Source organism: Genypterus blacodes, unplaced genomic scaffold (assembly GCF_046128005.1).
Source record: "Genypterus blacodes isolate CSIRO-AG114 ecotype Tasmania unplaced genomic scaffold, CSIRO-AGI_Gbla_v1 ptg000117l_1, whole genome shotgun sequence".
NCBI lineage: Eukaryota > Metazoa > Chordata > Actinopteri > Ophidiiformes > Ophidiidae > Genypterus > Genypterus blacodes.
Genome location: NW_027466920.1, coordinates 197,136 through 215,950, shown reverse-complemented (window position 1 = coordinate 215,950; position 18,815 = coordinate 197,136). Strand labels below are relative to the sequence as shown.

General features: G+C 51.2%; 1 protein-coding gene across 1 annotated transcript in view; it reads right to left on the bottom strand.

The window, feature by feature from the left end:
• LOC143009778 (histone deacetylase 4-like) overlaps positions 1-18,815 on the bottom strand; it is a 43,460-nt gene that overhangs the window by 12,564 nt on the left and 12,081 nt on the right. The window contains exons 3-9 of the mRNA XM_076161843.1: positions 17,911-17,979; positions 9,751-10,100; positions 6,636-6,786; positions 5,686-5,809; positions 4,621-4,739; positions 728-856; positions 400-509 (exon numbers count right to left, since the gene is read on the bottom strand). Of these exons, the coding sequence (XP_076017958.1) occupies positions 400-509; positions 728-856; positions 4,621-4,739; positions 5,686-5,809; positions 6,636-6,786; positions 9,751-10,100; positions 17,911-17,979 (1,052 nt within the window). The remainder of the gene's footprint in view (positions 1-399; positions 510-727; positions 857-4,620; positions 4,740-5,685; positions 5,810-6,635; positions 6,787-9,750; positions 10,101-17,910; positions 17,980-18,815) is intronic.

Genomic DNA, 18,815 nt, shown 5'->3' with positions numbered 1-18,815 from the left:
TTAGCTTTGTATACAGAACATGTAAGCTGAGACCCGGAGCACAACAGCACCAAGGAGCCACGATGCTCCAACGCTGCACATCACCGCTGTGCTGTGCTGCCACTCCTCACTGGAAGCAGAAACTCATTCCTGCCTTTAAATTAAGTATTACCAAAAGTATTATGTGTATATGTATATCCTGTATATGTATATCTTTAAACAGTATATCTATATAAATATATATGTTTAACAGATCAAATGTGCTAAAACAATATCACTGCACTCCAATATGAGCTTCATATAAAGTATCCTCAAATGCAATACAGTCGCCGAGCCCTTGGGTGCAGTGAAGTGACTCACTCTCTGGATGTGTGTGTGTGTGTGTGTGTATGTGTTTGTGTGTGTGTGTGTGTGTGTTACCTCGGTGCTGTTGCAGACTGACACAGTGATGCCGTTCTCATTGGGGATGTTGTTGGAGCTGTTATTAGGCGAGCTCGGGCCGGAGCCGGGGGCGCTGCTACAGGCGGAGTCTAAGAAACACACACACACACACACACACATACACACACCAAAATCAAATACATCCCAAGAAAGTAAAATACACTATGATTCAATGCTGTTTTGTGTGTGTGTGTGTGTGTGTGTGTGTGTGTGTGTGTGTGTGTGTGTGTGTGTGTGTGTGTGTGTGTGTGTGTGTGTGTGTGTGTGTGTGTGTGTGTGTGTGTGTGTGTGTGTGTGTCATCCTCACCCGCCATGTCGAGAGAGCGCTTCTTGGCGGTGGTGATGGGGCTGTCTCGGCGACGCAGCAGCGGACTGCTCCTCCGCTCGCTCACCTTCTGCTTCAGCCGCGAGCGCAGCTTCAGGTTGGGCTCCGAGGCTGAAACACAGAGGGGAAGCGAACTCATGACGGACCGTACCAGGAAGCGTGTTCAACCGTCTCCATGCAGCGGAGGAGGAAACGGACAACATGCTTGTGTCGTTTTCTTCCTCTGCTTTGCATGATGTCTGAACGAGGCAGAGAGAAGAGCGTCTGGAAGAAGCAGATTCTGAAACGTGTTGCAGACGATCCCACTGCTTTCTGTTTGTTAGTTTTGTTTGTTACTAACGGATTAAAGGCCTCAAAATGACCTTTGACTGTTAAACATCTACAGACTTGTTTTAATTGTGCTTTTATTGTGTTATTTGATTTCCCTGTGATGTCATCTGACCCAGTAAAGTCACGCTGTCAGGTGGCAAAGTCTGTAACCTGCCAAACCCCAGAATCACCTTGTTTCCAAAGAGCGGCGGGAGGTGAAGATAAAGACGTGCGAACGAGGAAGTGTCACACAGGAAGCGAGCGGAGGGAGGAAGACGCTCTGATGGAGTCCAACGCAATTTGCGACATAAATCCCAACGAGAGAATCCTCAGGGTTTCTGCTTCCTCCTAACCGCAAATGTGGAGCGATGGAGGCTTCATTATGACAGCGGCCATCAAAGCCAAATGGAATCGATGGCGTGTTTGCTGACACCTGCGAAACATGTCTCCTCTCCTGAGTGAGCCGGGCAGAGGAAAGAGCTGAACGGGCTGAGACGCCACGCTTACAGAAACAAGGCTCCTGTGAGCTCTAATGGTCGTTTGCACATCTTGTAACCTTTAAAGACGTTCCATAGGCTGATGGCGTCTGTCAGCAGAGGAAGTTTACCGGCTCTCTGTTCTGTCCGGGACCGCGGCCATAAACGAGGCCGCAGAAACCTCGCTTCCTTTGATAGTTTGAAGCCTAAAGAATCGGCGACTCTACTGCGCCGTCTGAAACGTCATGCGGGCAGAGAGGACGTACGATCGCTCATCATGTCAACGCACAAACGCCGCTTTTGTGACAGCGTGGAACTGGGCCTCACAAACGCAGGCTGCCAGTCAGACACACACATGTTGCTTTGCATTCATGAGCTATCTATGCAGTCTGGCTGTCCAGCGCTATAGAGCACCCGTCTGCCAATGTGCTATTGTACATGAAGGACGGGATGTCCCAGTTAAGCTCCAAACACACACACACACACACACACACACACACACACACACACACACACACACAGACACACACACACAGACACACACACACACACAGGCTTATTAATGAACAGGCGCTCAGGAACGGCCTCGTCTTTCTCTGAACTTCATCAAAAGCCGCAGTGAGAGCGAGGGTCCCAGGCTTTCCCAGCCTGCGCCCGTGCCTGTGACGCATTGAGGGGAGGGGGGGGGGGGTGTGTGTGAGAACACGCAGCCGCATTGTGTTGTCTCTTTATGAAGCGTTAAAGGTCTTTAAAGGCTTCGGTGCGGCGACGCCTGGTGTCACGCATCTCCCTTCACTCAGTCACAAGCTTACGGACGCCCAAAAAGTGATGTTCTTGTAATATCTTGTGATGTAACGACTCATTACAGGCCTGAATCTTCCCTTTCCCCGCATGCACAGACTCTGCAAATCAAACCAGGGTGGGAAATCATCCATTTTTTATGGGGCAGGTTTTGCCATCCCTGACCGGAATCTGTGCGCATAATGAGAAAGGCAGCAGCGGTGAAACGTCAGCCGTCTATAAAACTGTGAAGCTCCTTCCTAACGCACTAAATGAACCGTGTAGAAATGTCATCGCTGCCACCGGCCTACTGCTGTTTACTTCCTTCAGTTACACACACACACACGTCTTGATTGGGCGGTGTGTGGGCAGAACACCATTAGGGAACGTCTGACATGTGAGCGTACAGGGAGAGACGGGAGATTCACAAAAGGCCGCTGTTGCCGCCGCCGCCGCCGCTGTGTTCCCTCAGCCGTTGCCGGGAGCCCGGGGGTTGCCAGTCTTCTGCTTTTTCACGGCCGGGCGGTGATATAAAAGAGCCTCTAACCTCTCCCCGGCCGGCATTACCATAAGTAAACGCCGCAAAGCACGTCACTGCTGTAGGCAAACACCAGGGTGGCACAGGTTCTCTGCTCTCTGCAGCACCAGCACGCTCTTTAAGCCCGCTCGCCACCGTCTGCCCTCCTCTGTTCTTTCTCTGCGTGAAAGGAGGAGTGCAGCGTCCACACACTCTGGCTCGCTCGCCCGTTCTGATCTCTGCTCTAAAGGAAACCCTCTCTCCCTCCACACATCGCCTCCGGGGCTTTTTCTAGTGGAGGAAAAATGAAAACGATTATCTCCCTTTCCCCTCTGCCATTTCTCCTCCTTTTCCTCTCCCCATCTTCTCTCGCCTCCCTTTCTTCGCCCCGCTCTTCTCCTGGGCTGGAATGCGGCTGTGTGTTCCAGTGTCAACTGTGGTCTATCTGCCGCTGCAGCCAGCACCCCGAAGGCTCAGAGTCAACACGGCTGGAGCTCTGGCTGTAGCCGCCTGCCGCTGCGCTAAGTGAATAATTGCACTGTAAGACGACCGCTGCTTCACAGCTACACCGCTGCACACACCGCTCAGGCTGCACACACACACACAGATACACACACACACACACACACACACACACACACACACACACACACAGAGCTGTGCATGCACACTGTCGACCTGAGCACCACACACTGTAAACAGCTGCTTACCTCCGGCCCGTCTGCCTGTGTGTTTATCAGCAGCATTACTCCAAATGTCAGGATCTGGTTTTATTCAAACCTTGTGGGCCGGTTGGAAATCCATCCGAGGGAAAGAACTCAGAACATGTAGTTACCAGCCGGCCTGATGGTGGCGCTGCAATTGCCACGTTAACATTTTGCCCGTAACACACAGAGTGAACATTATTCTTTCCCTGGATTCCTCAGGCATGCGTCCATCTAAGGCCACGCCCACCTGCACCAAACTAGATTGCGTGTAATGTTGTTATCTTTAACTACTTTAGTCTCAATGGCCACCAAACCTCCCATGTAGAATGTCAGGAACTTCTACATGAACTTGAGTTTCAGCTTTGGTTTTTTTTGTTCCACCTCACCGTTCCACTCTGACTGGCCTGCAAAGTGGAGTGGGCGTGGCTCAATCTAGACGGAGCCGTACTTGATGGACCTTCAGCCTCGGCGGAGGGTTTAACACTCTGACGTGAGCGGTTTCTAGTTTCCAGTTTGACTCTGCGCTTGGGCAGGTTTCAGGCCAGGCGACCCTCTGCAGCTGTGATTGCCTCTGTGGAGATTATCCTCCATTTAAATGGAACGGTGTGCCGACTCTCCTCCTGTTTGGAAAACCCTTGGACACACTCGGTGCAGCACTACAGCCGCTACCTGCCGCAGATTTACTCTGAGCGGCGTTAACGTGGCTGAAGTGCTCTCTATTGAACTCTGGATCCGCCTACGCTTTCACTCTAACGCTCTCGTGTGTGTGTGTGTGTGTGTTTGGGGCGGGGGGGGAGCTGAGAGACCCTGACAGCCCAATTTGGACGTGATTAATGCTGCACGGCGCTGATGCCATCTAAATTACACCAGACGTGAGCCTGCATATGAGCTACTGGACATTGCTGTGTATGTGTGTGTGTGTGTGTGTGCGTGTAGGAAAACCTTCTCCAAACACAAGCCGGGAGCAAACAGACAGGTCGCTGCCAAACATAAGTGTGTGTGTGTGTGTGTGTGTGTGTGTGTGTGTGTGTGTGTGTGTGTGTGTGTGTGTGTGTGTGTGTGTGTGTGTGTGTGTGTGTGTCGTACCCGTCTTTCGGAGAGGGAAGTCGTCCCGGGGGTTGTACACGCCGAGCACCGGGTGGTTGTAGGCGGACACACCAGTCTGTGGAGGGGAGCTCTGATCCAGGGAGCTGTGCTGAGTTTTGCTGTAGACGAAACCAACACACACACACATACACACACACACACACATGGTTAAAACTCTCACTCAGATCACTCTGTGTGCGCATGCCACCGAATTTCACGCCGTGTCATGACGAACGTGTGCATCTCTTGGCGAGGTTGCAGACCCGCGCAGCCATCTGTGCACTGCCTACAGAATGGTGACCAAATGTGTGTGTGTGTGTGTGTGTGTGTTCCGGACAAGCAGCGATTGTGGTCATTGAGGGGCGAGAGGAGGAGGAAGAGGAAGGCAGATATGGGCGACAAACCAGTGTGACTGTTTGGTTTGTCTCTGTCCCTCTCACAGGTTAGTGATGTTCGTTGAGCCACGCCCACTAAACTTTGGCAGCCATTGACAGGAAAATGAAGGAATGTCAAAAAAGCAGTTGTCCAGCTTGGTCCAGACCTTCTACATGTAAAGGTTTGTGCTACTTAGGCTGCTAGTTAAACATAAGAGTGGTAACTACAGCGCCACCATCAGGCGGACAAACACACCAGGTGAGCGGTACGTGTGCTCGGTACCGGCAGCCTGACAAACGTTTATTTCCTGCCTTTCCAGTCAGAAGCCGTGTGGGCGCCATTAGAGAAAAGACTGCATGTGTGGGAACAAAGAGGAGACAGCGAGTGTACACACCTGCAAAAGGCCCCACTGACGCTACAATAAACATTCAAGGCTGCAGCCTCAGTGTGAGAGGCGCTATCATCAGGTTTCAATATCCTGCCCTCGCGTGTAGGTGTGTGTGTGTGCGCGAGCAAGAGTGTGTATTCTCTCTCAGCCAGGCTCACACAGAGCGGCTGGTGTGGCAGGTGAAGAAGAGGGGGAAGCACTGACGGAGGAAGATCCCATACATTATTCATACGCAGTCTGAGTGAGAACGACTTCTTAATCGCCGTCTCTCAGTTTGTTCACAAGGCAAAGCGTTCCCTCACCGGTACCAGTAGGGGGCGTCGTTGGGGAGGCCTCCTTGGTTGAGGCTCCGCTGGGCCAAGGCCTTCTTCTTGTTTAAGACAAACTCCTGCAGGCGCATCTTCACCTCTGTACTGGCCACGGCACCTGGGGGAGGGAAGGCCAGAGGTCACGACGGAATAAGTATTGTTTACAGAAATGGTGACATAAATACACAAATACATGTACAAAACATTAATACACACGGAAAAGCTTCATTTGGTCTCAACACCAACACAAATCCAAAGTTTACACACGTACGAAAGCGTGGAAACAGCTAATTCACCCAATTCTTCTCCGTCAATTGACGAATCAATGAATCAATCAACAGCAACAATTGATTTCTGACCCATGCTGATCTGAACCCTGAACCCTGAACCACGCATGAAGGCAGGGAAAGAAAGGAGGAAGATTTTATGAGAAAATTGTGTTGGCACGTTCCGGCACACGTGAGGGTAATCACACACACACACACACACACACACGCACTGAACCGGGACTGGATCTGCAGCCACTTTCCATATAGTGTGTAAACTGCACTCAAGGACTCGTGTCCACTCGCTCTCAATGAGCTGTTGAGAGACGTCCAGCAGCAATAACACAGCTTAGCGCCCGCCAAGGCCACCGGCTAATACCGCTCCTTTCACCGCGGTAAACACACGCCTTCTCCAAGTTAAAATGGAAATGCGCAGACATGCAAACACACACACACACGCGCGCGCAGGGGTACTGTGAATACTGAGCTTAAACTGTGCATTCAGCCTGGGGAGAAGCTTGACAGATTCGCTTAGATATTCCACTTAAACTGATATATTCCTGCTTTTTCAGAGGAAATCTCCAACGTAGCTTTCCGTAAAGTTTGTGTTGAGTGTTTGGCGTAACTTTGGAGAGTCCCAGGCAAACACAGGATTAGGTTTTGGTACAGAGGACTTACTCTCTTGTCCCCTCTCCTTGTTCTTCAGCAGCTGCAGCTTCTGCTCCCTCTGCTGCTTCTCCAGCTCCTGCTCCAGACGGTGGTTCTCCATCTTCCTCTGGTGCTCCAAAAGCTCCTGCTGGTGCTTGAGGGCCAGGAGCTCCTGTTGTTGCTGTGGGACCAACAGAAACAACCACAAAAAATCAAATGTCATGTGTCGTTGTATGTGTGAATAGCTTTACAGTGTCGAGTCTACATGATGCGTGTGTGTGTGTGTGTGACCTGGTGTGTGTTTCCAGGCTGCCTTGAAAAAAGAAAACATCAGCTTCATTAAAGACCTCCTGCCGTTTATCAATTCATTACCTGCTTGCTTGTCTTTAAACATTTATTCACATTTTTATCCTGCGTCTCTCTGAGCCAGCAGGCGGGACGATGCAGTCTGAACCGGCTCTCTGAAGCTGAACGATAAAGCCGCCGCAATACAATAAAAAACCTCTGGCTGAGGGACTTAAGCCTTTAAACAAACACAAACAATTTCACTTGGGAAGACACGCGCACACAAAGACGCACAATCCAATCTGCTCACTCTCTTCTGCGGACCGAAGCTTCAGCTAAAGACGTTTCTGAGGCTTTTGCGTCGTATGATATTATTATGCCGTCGGATTTTGCCGTGTGCAAATTCATTCCCGGCCATTTGATCCTCGCTTTGGATTCAAAAGCATCCATTAAACGTGCGGCGTGGTGTTGTGGAAGTCGTCACACATCACCTGCTTTCAACTTCCCCGGAACTTTAAAGCGTTTTGGCAGCTTTAAGTGCTAAATCAAGAGTCCCAATTACTCTATAATGTCTCTCTTATATATAATAAACAGGCAAGCTGTGTGCATATGCAAACCACCAGCTGTAAGATGACCTCTCTCTCCCTCTCTCTCTCTCTCTCTCTCTGGCATCAACAGTCTTCTCTGCTCCCTCCCACAGCGTTATCATTACACACCAATTGGCCATATTTAATCATTTCACTGTAGCAGGATATAATTCTGCCTTCTCCGTTCACAATCGATTTTGCAGAGTTTTCTGGGCCGGGTAAAGATGCTGAGCAGCTCGGGACGCACGCTCGTGTTTACCGTGACGGGAAATCAAATGTGGAAGAAATGAGCAGCTGAAGGTGATTGGAAGGTTGAGTTTGGGCTCAGGAGAGACGCAGAGGCCGGACCCCCCCAGCTCCCCGAGCCCCCGAACCCCCCGAATCCCCCGAGCCCCCCCTGCAGGGCAGCATCGGCTCTCACTGGCTCACCTCCAGCCCGGAGCGTTTACTTATTTTACTCAAGGTTGGGGATAGGGGATTGAGTGGGTGGGGAGGCTCAACACACACACACACACACACACACACACTCAACACACATACACAACACCCCACCCACATACACAAACACACATCCAAAGCCCTTGTGGCTCAATAGAACAGAGATCCACAAACAAGACTTTCCCTTTTAATCTTAAGTGCTTCGGTATATCTCTTACTATACGAGGGCTCCCTGTTGCCAATGTGGAAGGAAGGTGTGTGTGTATATATATTTGCAGACATCCGAGTATGTGTGTGTGTGTGTATATGCATGCCCTAATGGCAAGTGTTTCCAGGCAGTGTGTGCATATCAGCTTCTAAGTGTGCGATTCTACCCTTAAAGTGGACGCACACTGAGCATGCGTGTGACTGTGTGTTTGCTGACATTTGAGAATATGTGTGTGTGTGTGTGTGTTAATACCTGTATGTCTGTGTACATTTGCATGCGTGTGTGTGTGTGTGTGTGTGTGTGTGTGTGTGTGTGTGTGTGTGTGTGTGTGTGTGTGTGTGTGTGTGTGTGTGTGTGTGTGTGTGTGTGTGTGTGTGTGTGTGTGTGTGTGTGTACACAGGCACAGTGAATGGGGCTGATTGAGGCTGGGCCTCCCTGGCCAGCCTGTGCGTCACTGGCTTCCACCTGAGTGGTCCTGCAGCCCCACCACAGGCCAGAAGCCCTTCAGACATCATCGCTCATCCCACCTCATCCCAAACACACACACACACACACACACACTCTCAACGGTCCCGCTGAGGAAAAGCTCCTCATTATTCCATGAGGTGTATTGACCTACAGTGAGTCCAAACACAATGTGAAATGTTTCAGCGATAATCAACGAATCAGCGAGTGGGAGGGAATTACACACACACACATAACACGCTTTGCTTTAAAGGAATAACAAGCTCTAACAGGGCAACGGTTATGTCAAGCATAAACACATGAAATAGATTTGTTCCAGCTGTAAAATTGCAGATTGTATTTAGGTTAGACGCAGGTGGCCATGAATTATTAAACAGGAGGAAAGGTAGGCGACAGAAAGGACAGAAAGATGGCATGAGGGAAGGAAGGAAGGAAGGAAGGAAGGAAGGAAGGAAGGAAGGAAGGAAGGAAGGAAGGAAGGAAGGAAGGGAAGAAACAATCAAGAGGAGAAGGAAGAAGACAGACAAAATGGTCGAAAGAAGGAAGGAAATTGTGAATAAAATGAAGAGAAAGAAGGAAGGATGAGGGACGGACAACAGAAGGGTAGAGGGAACGAAGGAAACGAGGAGGTAAGAGGAGGAAGAGCGTGGAAACAAGGGAACATAAATCACCTCAAAGCTTCACCTTCTCCACCTGCAGCCTGGATCTTATTCTAGACGTTTACCTTTCATGTCAACAGAGCCTTTTAAACATAGAAACATTTAATGACATCACATGTTTCCAGGCTGAACTCATCCGTTCATCAACCTGCTTGGCTTCTCTCAGTTTTCCGCAGTGAAAGTAAACGAGAGCGTCTCCTCCTCTGGTGAGTGGAAGCTGATGGAGCTGGACGGTGAATGAATAAACTGGAGGCGTATTCAATAAAAAGCTGTCTTTGGTGTGTGTATTCAAGTTTTAAAGAGGTTTGGAGCGTTCTGCTCTCATGCTGGATGCTTGCCTCCTCTCTCCATATGTGCAGCTTTGATTGGATTTGCTTGTGTACACTGCACGCTGTGTGTTTCCAGCTTTACTGAATGATGACGCTCTCGCTCGTCCAAGTCTGCTTGATCAAAAAAAAAAAAGATTTATAATCCGAAACCCCTTCAGACAGAAAGGAATCTACCTTAATGTGTTCCTGGAGCTGGGCCTCGTGCTGGCGAGACAGCTGCTCGTGCTGCCGCTGGAATTCGGCGATGAGGATCTGCCGCTGGATCTGCTGCTTCTGCTTCAGGGCCAAGAGCTCCTGCTGCAGCTGCTGCTCCCGGAGCGAGGCCGCCATCCCACCGCCGCCGCCGCATCCGCCGCCACCGCCTACCTGGCACGTTCCTCCCAGGGACCCTGGCCCGGACGACTGCTGCCCGGGCGGAGAGAGCGAGGAGACCTGCTGCTGCTGGTGGTGGTGGTGCTCCACTCGCAGGTCCATGGGGATGGCGGCCGGAGGGAGACGTAACGGCAGCGCCGAGTTTATGTCCACTGTGGAGACGGAAACAAATGGTCTGGGGTTAGACTGGGACGCTTTGAGCAATGGAGGATGATTTTAGGTTACGACGCCTCGCAGCCAGCGACATAAAAAGCCCATCTTGGAAAATCCACAAAAGCAAGTAAGAGAATCTGTCAGCTGAGCCATGACAGAGAAAATAACTTGCTTTTATGTTTGCATAAATACATAAATTAACATAAACACATAAACTGTGGGGACTTCATGAATCTATTTACCATTACTTTTGATTAACCTATTACTTATTTAGTCAATACAAGGCCAAGACTGGTGATCAAATCTGTTTCACGAGTCAACGCAGCATTAAGTCCAGTCTTCAAATTGCATAATTCAACATAAAGACAATTTACAGGGACATAGAACTATTTCACTCTGTCCCCACGACGTCACACAGAATATGAGAGTTAGCATTTGTCATCATGAGCCTTTAGAGTAAAGGGATCCCTCATCACACCTTCAGGCGCTCACTTCTGCTCTTATTAAAGCCTTAGTGGTTGATGCTCAGGTGTGTTAGATCATTCTGGCTTCACTACCCGTTACATCCTTTGGTTTAGCCGGGTTGTAATGCAACAGGAAGGGAAAAGAAGACGAGGAGAAGACGAAGAGAAGAAGAGGCTGAGAGGACACCTGTGAGGGGAGACGGCGTGCAGCTGGACGGGATTAAACCAAAGCTCTTAGAAACATAACGCCGCGCTCCTCGCCGCAGCATTGATCACAAACAAAACACACGTACACATACACAGACAGGAATTCTGCATCGGCTCCATTTCAAAGTTTCAGGAGTTCAATCATAACAAAACACCTCCATGGCAACGCACAAGAGGATGTTATTGATTTTCATTTGACCAGTGATCGAAAACAAATGCTCCTAGTCAGGGGTTCGAGTCCCGTCCTTATCTCCACACTACCAACTCTGCGTTCAGCCTCATTTATAATCCCGTGTGTTTATGTGTGTATGAATCCTGGCGACGGCTGACAAAGAATGGCATTGAGGCGGCGCGGGCGCAGACCTGGAGCCGGGGCCAGCCACCCACAAATCACTGCACAGGAAGTCCTCCAATCACGCCGCTTCCTCCCCATTCAATCTGAATAAATAGGAGTGGATTGGTTGATTATTTACCTACATGTTTACCGAGCCAGAGATACTTGCCTGGAACTTTGCATTAATGAAGAGGCAAACACGCCATCATCGCTGACACGCTTAATGACCGAGCGCCCGGCCACAGGCGTGTCCACACACACACACACACAGACACACACACACACACACACACACACACACGGACACACACACACACACACACACACACGGACGGACACACACACACACACACACACACACACACGGACACACACGGACACACACGGACACACACGGACACACACGGACACACACACGGGCAACTTCCACCAGCACACACACACACGGGCAACTTCCACCAACACACACACACACGGGCAACTTCCACCAACACACACACACACACACACGGGCAACTTCAACCAACACACACACACGGGCAACTTCAACCAACACACACACACAGGCAACTTCCACCAACACACACACACAGGCAACTTCCACCAACACACACACACACACACACACACACAGGCAACTTCCACACACACACACACACACACACACACACACACACACACACACACACACACACACACACACACACACACACACACACACACACACACACACACACACACACACACACACACACACACACACACAAACTGGTAGAAAGAAAATCCCTTAAATGGTTTGCAGACTTTTTAGATGGTTTTGTGAGGCTCCCACCTGCCGACTCTTTTAAAAGGGACGCTTCCTCCTTTGTGTTTACGTGCGGCAAACACACACACACACACACACACACACACACACACACACACACACACACACACACACACACAGCCATCCACGCAACGGGTCCTGGAGGACGGCCGCCATGTGGGAACGAACAACAACACATGAGTCAGTAAAGTGGCGCTGGATTCCTCAGGAGTCTCATAATCTCGTCTGTGCTTACAACCTCCACAGTTACAAATTGCTCTATTTGTTCACATCCCTTCAACCAGGCCGCACACCAGCGCTGACATTTCATGAGATTGTCATGTTTGCTTTTCTCCCTCCTCAGGAAACCTCTGCCTCCCTGCTTTCTTCTTCTTCTTCATCTCACTTCCGCCGCCACCTCACACCATCTCTCTCTCTCTCTCTCTCTCAAAATAAAACAAGAGTTACAATCTCTTCTGTGCCAGTTTGTGAATCTGTCTAACAAGGTGCTCTGGTATTTAATTAAGTGCAATGACGCCCTGGGTTTTGGCTGTCCTCGCTCCTTTCTGAGGAGACGACAGCGCAGTGTGGCAGCAGAGCGGCGGCGGCGGCGGCGGCGGCTCGTTAGCGGATAGGAGAGGAGCGGCGGTGACTTCATCCTCTCTGCATCGTTCTGTATGCGTTTACATCAACGAGAGCGCGAAAAGGCGTTTTGAACCCCGGCGCAGAATCTGAGAACGATTAAACAACTCATTAGGACTGTGAGTCACACACACACACACACACACACACACACACACACACACACACAGACACACACAGACACACACACACACACACACACTCCTGAGAACCTGAGCAGGACTCAACCTGAGCAGGAGACTGACAGGAACAAGGGCTCCATATTCAGTCTTCATGTTGAGGTTTGTGCTGACGCAGAGGGGAAACATGTGCGGCGACATACAGGTGGCAGCCAAGTGGAGAAGAAGAAGAAGAAGAAGAAGAAGAAGAAGTAGAAAAAGAAGAAGAAGAAGAAGAAGAAACAGGCTTCAATTCATCTGCCTTAGAGAGGAGATGTGATCGCGACCCATGACTGCACTTGCACCTCTGATCTTGGCTCATGCAAACCCATAACTCATAGATGCCCCACACACACACACACACACACATTACGACACACACAACACATGGACCCCCCCGGACAAAATGTTCTTTTGCAAATATCGAGTCCCTGGCACTCTCGCCCGCTGACCGATGGCGCAAATGCACACACACACACACACACACACACACACACACACACAGACACACACAGACACACACACAGACACACACGCTCTCTTGGTGTGGCATCTCCAGCACGATGCGAGAGGGGAGGCAGAGACGCAAAACGAGATGGCGAGCCAGAGCGAGAAAGAGAGAGAGAGATACGGACAGAGAGGGAGGGAGGAAGAGAGAGAGAGAGAGAGAGAGAGGGAGAGAGGGAGAGAGAAAGAGAGAGAGAGGGGGAGAGGGAGAGAGAGGGGGGAGAGACAGAGAGAGAGAGAGAGAGAGAGAGAGGGAGAAGTGGTCCTGTTGTTGAACGTACCCATCAGTGCTCTCTCTCTCCTCCTCCGTCCTCCTTCCTGCAGCCTCCCTTCTTTTTCTCGCCTCTCCTTGTCCTCCTCTCCACCTTATTACCTCACCGTTCCTCCTCTCCTCTCCTCTCCTCCTCTCCCTCGTTCAGTGCTTCCTACCCGTGCGTTGCGAGGAGTGACAGCACGCTCTCTTTCCCGTCCATCCGACTCCGGCTCTCGCTCTCCTCTGACACTTTTCGCTCGGCGCTCATCCCCTCCCCTGGCTCTGCTTCCCTGTTTAAACCCAGTGGGCGTCTCTCTCTCTCTCTCTCTCTCTCTCTCTCTCTCCCCCTCTCTGTTCCTCTCTCTCTCTCCTCCCCTCATCCCCCGTTTGCCCAATGGTGACATCACAGGGCAGTCTCAGGCATGCAGGCTGTTTATTCTGCAGCCCTCTGCTTTTCCAGGAACCAACGTCACACACTGAGCACACTCGCTCTCTCTCTCTCTCTCCCTCCCTCCCTCCCTCCCTCTCTCTCTCTGTCTCTCTCACTCTCTCCCCTCCTTATGCTCTTCACTTTTTTCTGATCTGCCTTCTTTGCTTCTCAGGCCAAGGAAAACCCTCCACGCCAGTTGTAGTGCATCAAATATCTCTCTCTCTCTCTCACACAGCCTTTCTATTTGTTTCTCTCTCTCTCTCTGTCTCTCTGCCTCTCTCTCCCTCTTTTCTCTCTGGTGGTTTACTACTGTGTGCTCAAATTCCTGGCCAGGAATTTGCCTGCATTTCCCAAACAAATAAAACCGCAAAATGGTTTCAGGTGAAGCCGAGTAAGGACTTTCCCCACAGGGAGGCTCCCGGGGCGTTTCACCAGAGGAGGATCACCAGAGGAGAGTGAAGTACGGGCCGTAAATGCTTCCCAGGTAAAAAAAAACGTCGCCCTTCGTCTTCATGTCGCTCGTCTCGCTCAATTTAGCATTTAGGCGAGTTGCTTTTAATTTGCAAGAGGACGGTCTGCAACGTGAGAATCGTCAGCGGTTTGCTGCGGGACGAATGTTAACAACACCGCGGCACACACTCCACCATGAAAGACGTCCGGCGAGGAAGAAGCGTCTGACACACCCACACACTCGCCTGGCATCTACACGTCAAACGTAAACTCAGATATCAGCAAATCTGTGTGTGCGGGCGCTGACGTCAAACTCCACAGCTCGGTTTACTGATGGCCGCCAGATACGATGCAACATGCGTGTGTGCCCGTGTGTGTGTGTGTGGGGCTGTATCAACCGAGACAGGAGCGAGTATTTCCTTCTTTAATGGTGCTTGACTTCACTTCAACTACAGTTTGAAGGCATTTTCTCTGAATAAAGTTTTCATTCCCGGGCAGAATGAGAATCTGAGCTGCACTTCAAAAGACGGCAAAGAGAAACGACGGACACCTGACGTCCCCCCCCCGCTCCTGTTCTCCTCTTTGCTCTGAGCATCTTCAAAGTCTTCTCGAGCTGTAGAGGAGGAATGTTTGAGCTTCAGAGGGAATCTCCACATCACAGGTTACTTTATTAGGATGTATGATTGAGACAACTCTGCCGTTTTCCCCCCCTCGGCTTTCATACGGGCTCCGGGCTCCTTCGGCTTTTTGAAGTCCGTCTAACCTCAACATCTGTAAGAAGGACGCCCCTGCACGCCGTCCTTCACTCCGAGGAGCAAAAAGGCCAAAGCATTGTAAAGCCCCGCCCCTGGCCACATCCTCCCGCTGTTCTCATCTCAATCGCTCAAATCGACTTGTAGAAGACGACGACGTATTTCTCAGCCGCGTTCGAAGGCTGAGAGCGTCTACAGGCTACACTTTCGCCCTTCATCCTCCTCCTCCCCCTCTCAGACGCTGTGCTTCATCTCCTTCCCCAACTTCCTCCAACTTTGGCCACTTCGTCTACCCTGAAACGAATCTCGGACCTCTTCCTCGGGACCTTCTGGAGAGCTTCCTCCGCGTCGCTCCTGGCTCCGACGCCACCGTCTATTTATACCGAGACGATACGGAGGGTTGTCATCTCCGATTTGAGACCCGGTTTGGTGGAGTGTGCGTCCTGCCGTCTGTCTGCTTGAGGGACATATATCTTCTGAACACGGTTTCACAGTAAATTTAGCAGCAGGGTGAGTGGAGAGGCAACAAGTAGCACATCTGTTGGCGGTGGAAAATAGCTGCGGTCGGCTCACTGATTGGTCTCTGAGGGGGGGTAGGGAGCACATCTGCCTACGCTACTTTCACCCGCTGGCTCTCGGAGTAGCTGCTTTGAATTAGAATGGGGAGCCGTGCCTCCATGCGAGCAAACGTCTCGGCGAGGAGATAAGGGTTTCTTCGGGTTCGTGCGACGGCGTCAACGGCGGCAGATAGCGATCGGGCTCCAAAACGGCACGTCGAACTCGCTCTCCCGTTGAAGAAGCAGAGGGGGAAGTAGGAGGGTGTGACGGGGGGAGAGGAGAGGGGGGGAGGAGAGGGGGGGAGGATGTGTCTACATGCAGCGAGCCGCGTTTCTCTCAAAGAACGGCGTGCAGCGACTTGTCCCGCGCTCGGTGACGTCCGCGCCCCAGCCTGCATGCAGCAGCGCCGCTCCGAGGGAAGGAGACGAGCGAGACAGAAGAGACGGACGTGAGACTTCAACACTTAGCTGGAATGCAGGACAACACGTACGGCAAGGACTCGGGGGGGGTAAAGTCACTTTGCTGCTTCACTTTGCCTCACTTCACCCGGCCGCTCTCTGTAGAAACTCAGCGCCCGACAGAGGAGTTGAGCTCAAACGTGCACCTACCTCTACCTCGTCCCGTCCCGAGACCCAAAGTCATCTATAACGGTTCTCAACATTGTCAGAGGGTCAGAATACGGCTCGGATAAACAACAACAAAAGGCCGAGCTGTCAAGGAGAGGTCACCTATACCCGGGCGGCGCTGTAATGACGGAGCGTTTCAGGTGTTTCTGCTCGCCAGGCGGGGGTCATGAATCTCACCTGCAGGTACATCCAGCATCGCTTTACACGCCAGGAAGAGAGAGAAGCGAGGTTGTGTGCTGAAATACACACCCGGTGGCGTGTGATTACATTAAGTATGGATGACAAAGCATCAGGGGTTTTAACAATGTAGAATTATATCTCGCCGTTTGTGTCTATTCCTAGCCGCGGGGGACGAGAGTACGAACGCTCTGAGACAGGTGCTCCTCTCTGCACTCTCTCCACCAAGGCGTCCCAGGTCACACTCGCTACCCAGAGCAGAGGCCCCGGTCTCTGTATCCAAGACAACAGATTCCCAGAATACCCGATGAAGGCGCTCTGGTGATTTTTCAATATTTCATCAGGTGGCCGGAGGCGCGTGGATGAGGGAGAGACGACGGAGAGGTTTTTTTTTTTTGTTTTTTGATCTTCCGCAGAGTTTGGGTAATTGCTGTTGGGTGAAGCCGCTCGCTGCTCGCTGCTGCCTCTGTAGGCCAACTGAGGGAGGACAGAAACATAAGGAGAGGCCAGGGAAGGAAGATCACAATCTACACTTCACCTATTTTCATTATCTTTAAGAGGGGGAAACCTAAACTCTTCTCTGTGGTGAAAGATTAAACACAAGGAAGAAGCTTAAACCGCTTCATTACTGCGTTATGCATTATGCATACATTACTTCAGACTAATTTCTCCTGCAGATTACCTCGTCTCCATCTGTGCCTCTCTCATCCCCCCCCCGCCCCTCTGCCCCTCTGCCGCCCCGCTCCCTCGCCGGCGCCTCCGCCTCACTTGTGTTATTTACATCCCCACTTGAACGGGAGGTGCAGAGGACGAAAACAAACACACAACGCTGGCTGATGTCCTCGGTACATCAGCTGCAGATGGCGCTTTGGGGATGTGAAACACTTTGGGTCCCGTCAGCGCACGAGAGGCAGTTTGACAGAACGGCGTTTGTTTTAGGGGGGGAAACATCGAAGTACCTCTGGGAAGTTGCAGCAAACGGGTCGGGCAGATGCACGTTATGTGTGTGTGTGTGTGTGTGTGTGTGTGTGTGTGGGTGTGTGTGTGTTTTTTGGCTGAGAACTTGACAAATGTGAGACAGGTTCACAGGAAACTCGTCCCTCCACATTGAAACGTCTCCGGTCTCCAATTCCATTCAACTAAACTCATCCAAACCAATCCAGCTCTTTGGTTCAGAACGCATTGAAAACAAACCCACAGATGAAATGTAAACGTATACATCAGATCACAGCTAACAGAGTGTCTCACCATTTTGGATTGGAGGACGCTGAGCTGTTGCACTTGGGTTTAATAATTGGACTGAAACTGAAGAACACCAATGCATGCAAAGTCGCACAGGATGTGGTTAACAGTGGAATCACGTCAGTGCGCGCACACCAGCTTTGGTTTACAGAAACACTCCCCCCCCCCCCCCGCCCCCACACATACACACATATACTGCCCTACCTGTTGGGATGTGGTTGAGCGCTGATGTCTTCAAAACCTCCAGCGGCTGCTCCTTTCCCAAGATCCCCTCTGCGGGAGAGAGAGAACACTCCGCTTCAAATATGGTCCGCAACATGGAGACAGTCTGCCAGCGACCCACCTGCTTGTCAAACACTTATAAATACATGCACAGTCCAAATTGGCTTCAAGTCATCTGCACGGCAGCGAGCGCACGCCGCGGTGCCGCTACCGCCGCCCCGGCTGCCGACTGATCCATGATTACTGACAGAACGAGCGGCGCAAACTGGGTGAGATTGCAGAGATTCCTTTGTGCGTTAGAATGAGCTTGAAATGTAACGGAGGGATGACAAGGGAGCAGCCTCCGTCGGCGTGTGTGTGTGCGCCCCGTGTGTGCTTGTGCGAGTTCGGTGTGCGAAAGGAGGGATGTTGGGGCTCGACTGATAGTGCCTGTGCTCAGCATAGCAAATGTGGCTGGCAGCAGCGGTAGAGAGGGATGAGTGGGGGGATGGCGAGGAGGAGAGGAGAGGAGAGGAGAGGGGGGGAGAGGTAAAAATAGCTCACCCTTTTGTGTATAACAGCACATGCAGAACACACACACACACACAGACACACACACACACACACACACATGCGTGCACACACACGCAGACACAAAGACACAGTACCGTTGCCACGCTCCACTCCGGTGCATGTGTACGCATATGTCCATGTGTGTGTGTCCGTGTGTGTGTGTGTGTGTGTGCGTGCGTGCGCGCGCGAGTGTGTAGGCTGTAATTATAGTGGCAACATGAAAAGGCTTTTGTAGCTGCCGAGCCCTGGGAAGACATGGCTATAAAAAGCAGAGCGAGAGAGGGGGGGTGGAGGAGGCGGAGGAGGGGGAGGAGGAGGGGAGAGGAAGACGGGGG